At 45.5% G+C, this 6,000-nt stretch overlaps 1 protein-coding gene across 2 annotated transcripts in view; it reads left to right on the forward strand.

The window, feature by feature from the left end:
* Positions 1 to 5,633, forward strand: part of oca2 (oculocutaneous albinism II) — a 546,813-nt gene extending 541,180 nt beyond the window's left edge. For both annotated transcript variants that reach the window (XM_068032789.1, XM_068032790.1), the window contains one exon: positions 5,001 to 5,633. In XM_068032789.1, coding sequence (XP_067888890.1) covers positions 5,001 to 5,088 — 88 coding nt within the window. In that variant the 3' untranslated portion in view covers positions 5,089 to 5,633. The remainder of the gene's footprint in view (positions 1 to 5,000) is intronic.
* Positions 5,634 to 6,000: the final 367 nt, after the last annotated feature.

The following is a 6,000-nucleotide window of genomic DNA, read 5'->3' on the forward strand; positions in this document are numbered from 1 at the left end:
TTGAAAAAGCTCTCCAAAACACTCCCACAGGGGATGCAGGGACCAAGTGGGCCCACATCAGAAACGCCATCTATGACTCAGCAATGACCACCTATGGCAATTGTGTGAAGCGGAATGCAGACTGGTTTGAATCTCACATTGAAGAGCTGGAACCTGTCATAGCCGCTAAACGCATTGCACTGCTGAACTACAAGAAAGCCCCCAGTGAGTTAACATCCGTAGCACTTAAAGCTGCCAGAAGCACTGCACAAAGAACAGCCAGGCGCTGCGCAAATGACTACTGACAACACCTATGCAGTCATATCCAGCTGGCCTCTGACACAGGAAATATCAGAGGGATGTATGATGGCATTAAGAGAGCTTTTGGGCCAACCGTCAAGAAGATTGCCCCCCTCAAATCTAAATCAGGGGACACAATCACAGACCAATGCAAACAAATGGACCGCTGGGTGGAACACTACCCAGAACTGTACTCCAGGGAAGATGTTGTCACTGAGACCGCCCTCAATGCAACCCTGTCTCTGCCAGTCATGGATGAGCTGGACGTACAGCCAACAAAATCGGAACTCAGTGATACCATTGATTCTCTAGCCAGCGGAAAAGCCCCCCGGGAAGGACGGCATTACCCCTGAAATCATCAAGAGTGCCAAGCCTGCTATACTTTCAGCTCTGCACGAACTGCTTTGCCTGTGCTGGGATGAGAGAACAGTACCACAGGACATGCGCGATGCCAATATCATCACCCTCTATAAGAACAAGGGTGACCGCGGTGACTGCAACAACTACCGTGGAATCTCCCTGCTCAATATAGTCTTCGCTCGTGTCACTTTAAACAGGCTCCAGAAGCTGGCTGAGCGTGTCTATCCTGAGGCACAGTGTGGCTTTCGAGCAGAGAGATCCACCATTGACATGCTGTTCTCCCTTGGCCAGCTACAGGAGAAATGCCGTGAACAACAGATGCCCCTTTACGTTGCTTTCATTGATCTCACCAAAGCCTTTGACCTCGTCAGCAGAAGTGGTCTCTTCAGACTACTAGAAAAGATTGGATGCCCACCAAAGCTACTAAGTATCATCATCTCATTCCATGACAATATGAAAGGCACAATTCAGCATAGCGGTGCCTCATCAGACCCCTTTCCTATCCGGAGTGGCGTGAAACAGGGCTGTGTTCTCGCACCTACACTGTTTGGGATCTTCTTCTCCCTGCTGCTCTCTCATGCACTCAAGTCCTCAGAAGAAGGAATTTTACTCCACTCAAGATCAGGTGGCAGGTTGTTCAACCTTGCCTGTCTAAAAGCGAAGACCAAAGTACGAAAAGTCCTCATCAGGGAACTCCTCTTTGCTGACGATGCTGCATTAACATCTCACACCAAAGAGTGTCTGCAGAGACTCATCGACAGGTGTGCGGCTGCCTGCAATGAATGTGGCCTAACCATCAGCCTCAAGAAAACAAACATCATGGGACAGGACGTCAGAAATGCCCCATCTATCAATATCGGCGATCACACTCTGGAAGTGGTTCAAGAGTTCACCTACCTAGGCTCAACTATCACCAGTAACCTGTCTCTCAATGCAGAATTAATCAAGCGCATGGGAAAGGCTTCCTTTGCTATGTCCAGACTGGCCAAGAGAGTGTGGGAAAATGGCGCACTGACACAGAACACAAAAGTCCAAGTGTATCAGGCCTGTGTCCTCAGTACCTTGCTCTACGGCAGCGAGGCCTGGACAACGTACGTCAGCCAAGAGCGAAGTCTCAATTCATTCCATCTTCACTGCCTCCGGAGAATCCTTGGCATCGGGTGGCAGGACCGTATCTCCAATACAGAAGTCCTTGAGGCTGCCAACTTCCCCAGCATATACACCCTACTAAGCCAGCGGCGCCTGAGATGTCTTGGCCATGTGAGCCGCATGGAAGATGGCAGGATCCCCAAGGACACATTGTACAGCGAGCTCGTCACTGGTACCAGACCCACCGGCCGTCCATGTCTCCGCTTTAAAGACGTCTGCAAATGCGACATGAAATCCTGTGACATTGATCACAAGTCGTGGGAGTCAGTTGCCAGCGATCGCCAGAGCTGGCGGGCAACCAGAAAGGCGGGGCTAAAGCGTTGCGAGTCGAAGAGACTTAGCAGTTGGCAGGAAAAAAGACAGAAGCGCAAGGGGAGAGCCAACTGTGTAACAGCCCTGACAACCAATTATATCTGCAGCGCCTGTGGAAGAGTCTGTCACTCTAGAATTGGCCTTTATAGCCACTCCAGGCGCTGCTCCACAAACAACTGACCACCTCCAGGCGCTTACCCATTTTCTCTTGAGACAAGGAGGCCAAAGAAGAACATGGCTTCAACTGAATTCATGGAACATTGTTTAAAGAGTTTAAACCACCTTGGTGTGAAAAAATCCTGAGTTATAAACCAGGGTATGACATGGTGAGCTGATCTACATTATTGTACACCACATTTCAGAATTGCTCTTCGAACAGTTCTCTTATATTTATATGGCATTTTTCAAAATAGTAATCACAAGGTTTTTAAAAGGTGAGGGTTGGACTCACGCAGCAGTAAGGATGGAGTTAGGGTTGGTGGGCAAAAGCATGATCAAAGAGGTATATTGTAAGGAGGCGTTTGAAGGTGGGGAGAGATCCAGCAAGGCTTGTAGGTTTCAGCGGAGAATCCAGCTTGTGGGGGCAGATGGCAGAAGGCTGTGCTACTGATGGTAGAGCAAAAGGAGGAGGAGGGATATACAATAGTTAGAAGAGTGGGAGTGGTAAAGCTGGTTTGAAAGAGGTTGTTAGAATTAGGGTGGAAAGCAACAGAGGGTTTTATAGGCAGGATGAAAGAAGACTTGTTACCTGATCATTGCATCATCGCTAACCTCCAACTCAGCCCCATTACAATTTCACTTTGCACAGATGCAAATTGCTCCTCTGAATCTTTGAACCCAATATTATCTAGGACAAGCCTTTAAGTGAGGAGAAGGAATTTTGGCCAGGATATCAGAAATCCAGGTTGTCTCGCATGCAGGGGAGTTAAATAGGCGGCACTGCAGCCTCATTATAATATTTAAATGGACAACCTGCCTAATGGGAGCAGATCGATTGCCCACCGCACACCTTCCTCCCCTCCGCCCGCGCCCCCCGCCATCATCCCTTCATTAAAAGTGGAAGTGGACGGATTGGAGTTTTTTTTATTCATTCATGGGATGTGAGTGCCACTGGCAAGGCCAGCATTTGTTGCCCATTCCTAATAATCCTTGAAAAAGTGGTGGTGAGCTGCCTTCTTGAACCGCTGAAATCCATGTAGTGTAGGTACGTCCACAGTGCTGTTGGGGAGGGAATTCCAGGTTTTTGACCCAGTGACATTGAAGGAACAGCATACAGATCCAAGTCAGGATGGTGTGTGATTTAGAGGGCAATTTGCAGGTAGTGGTGCTCTCATGCGTCTGCTGCCCTTGTTCTTGTAGATAGTAGAGGTCATAGAGTCATAGTTATACAGCACAGAAACAGGCCCTTTGGCCCATCGTGTCTGTGCTGGCCATCAAGCACCTAACTATTCTAATCCCATTTTCCAGCACTTGGCCCCTAGCCTTGTATGCGATGGCGTTTCGAGTGCTCATCTAAATACTTCTTAAATGTTGTGAGGGTTCCTGTCGCTACCACCTCTTCAGGCAGTGTGTTCCAGATTCCAACCACCCTCTGGAAAAAGTTTCTTCCTATCTAACCTATCAATGCCCCTCATAATTTTGTATACCTTAATCATGTCCCCGCTCAGCCTTCTCGGCTCTAAGGAAAACAACCCTTTTCAGTCTCTCTTCTTGGCTGAAATGCTCCAGCCCAGGAAACATCCTGGTGAATCTCCTCTGCACCCTCTCCAGTGCAATCACATTCTTCCTATAGTGTGGTGCCCAGAACAGTAGACAGTACTCCAGCTGTGGCCTAACTAGCGTTTAATACAGCTCCATCAAAACCTCCCTGCTCTTATATTCTATGCCTCGCGTAATAAAGGCAAGTATCCCATATGCCTTCCTAACCACCTTATCTACCTGTGCTGCTGCCTTCAGTGATCTATGGACAAGGATACCAAGGTCCCTCTGACCCTCTGTAATTCCTAGGTCCCAGGTTTTTAAAATGTTAAGATCCTAATTGACCCAAACCCACCTGTTTTTTGGGGTTAAAATTATCCCCTTTATCTCTGTTTGTGCCTCAGCTCCAACTATGATGATCCTCACACCCTGCTTCCTGTCTTCCTCCTCTTTGTGTTGAAATTAAGACTGCCTCTTAACTTGACTCATTCTTTGCCTGAAGCCCAAAACTGGTACAGCTCAGTGTTTCCTTTCTCTTAAAATCTAAAGGCTTTTAAAAACCGAGCCTGCTGTCACCTGATACCACATCTTGATTTTTCTACTTGGTTCTGCTCTTTTCAAACTATTTGTCCTGCACTGTAGCCCTTGGGGCTTTGCTTAGCTTTCCAAATAAAGAATAATGCCAGTCGTATGCTGGCCAGCATGGAACAGTGCCATGCGTCTGTAGTGTTCCAACCAATATTTCTAGCTGCCAGTAGCCATAAGCATGTCTATAACTGATGTTTAAAAATTGTAATAAAACTTGAGTAGAAACAGAAAATGTAGATTTTCAACTTAGCACCTGGGCATAAAACTGCTGTTGTGGGTAAGCCACCCATTATAGAAACATTCTAATTTTTATTTCCATTAAAAATTTACTCTGGCATGCCCACTTGGAGAAAAAGAAAACAGGGATTATTTCATTTCTAAAGTGGGCCTACATAATTCTGTCTTAATGCAGGTCTTTTATCTCCTGGAATTTATCCAGATTTAATGGCCCAGGTTCTCAAAATACTGTTGGCATTCAGGCATGTGTGTTTATGCAAGTCTTGCTTGCTTGCAGAATCAATCCATATTGAGAGGCACCTTGAGCTATCTCTTATTGTACTAAATTCCCACATTTCCTGCCATTAATTACTTTTCCCCCTTTAATTTCCTTTCAGATTGGGTTTTCCTATGATGCTTGTTTCCACAACTATCGGGATGTGCTACCTCCTTGTTGTTCATGTTGTGCTGGAATGGAACTCGTGAACTGACTTCCAAAGAACAAAGGGAGCACTGTCCTTGGAGGATGATGCTTATTTTCAACAACATATGAATTAAGCAACACTGAGCAACAACTGCAAAGAGAAACTACTGTTTAACAAATTTAAGCCACTGACAACTGACGGGTATTTTTGTGACAATTTTCCAACCCTGCCCTGTACACGTCTACAGACTGTAGTGAACAAGAGTGTGAAATGTGCCAAAAAATCACAAGGGAATATTCTACATACCAAAAGCACATATCGTTCAAGCATTTGTATAAAGTGTTTACACAAGGGCAAACACAAATGCCATCAAAAATGACAAATGGTAATTGGTTCAAAATATTCATTTACTTTTAGACACTTTTCCTTCTAGTGAACATCCACCCAGAGTATCGTCAATGTTTGGTGACCCCCTATTAGGCAGCAAATGAAGTTTATATCAAGATGATAAATAAGTGCAGATTATTAAAAAGAATAAATGTATTCTCAAATATTAAATAAAATCTGTTCCTGCAAATAATGTTAGTAACCCAAAACAAAATTGTCATCCATCTGCTTTCGTACAAGCCTATGTTCATTTAAGGTCAGCGTCTCACTCATTCTATTTAAATGAGGGCCAAGTGTGAAAATGTTTTGGGACTCTGCTGAGCTTCATCGGGTGGACAGTAGCCTCGCTCTGTCAAAATCCTGCCCGATTAATTGGAGACACATGAAACCCTGCCACCCGCTTCCCCATAGAGAGAAAGGGACGGTATGGGGAAGAGAGACAAATTACATAACAAAAGAGAGAAGGAAGCCATACATACAATGATCAAATCCACATAAGACTTAGAAAAGAGACTGGATCAAAGAGAGACTTCTTCAAAGGAAGAGAAAGTTGAAGACGAGCCTAATTTTAATCAGGAGCATGGAA

Source organism: Heterodontus francisci, chromosome 6 (assembly GCF_036365525.1).
Source record: "Heterodontus francisci isolate sHetFra1 chromosome 6, sHetFra1.hap1, whole genome shotgun sequence".
NCBI classification, from domain to species: domain Eukaryota; kingdom Metazoa; phylum Chordata; class Chondrichthyes; order Heterodontiformes; family Heterodontidae; genus Heterodontus; species Heterodontus francisci.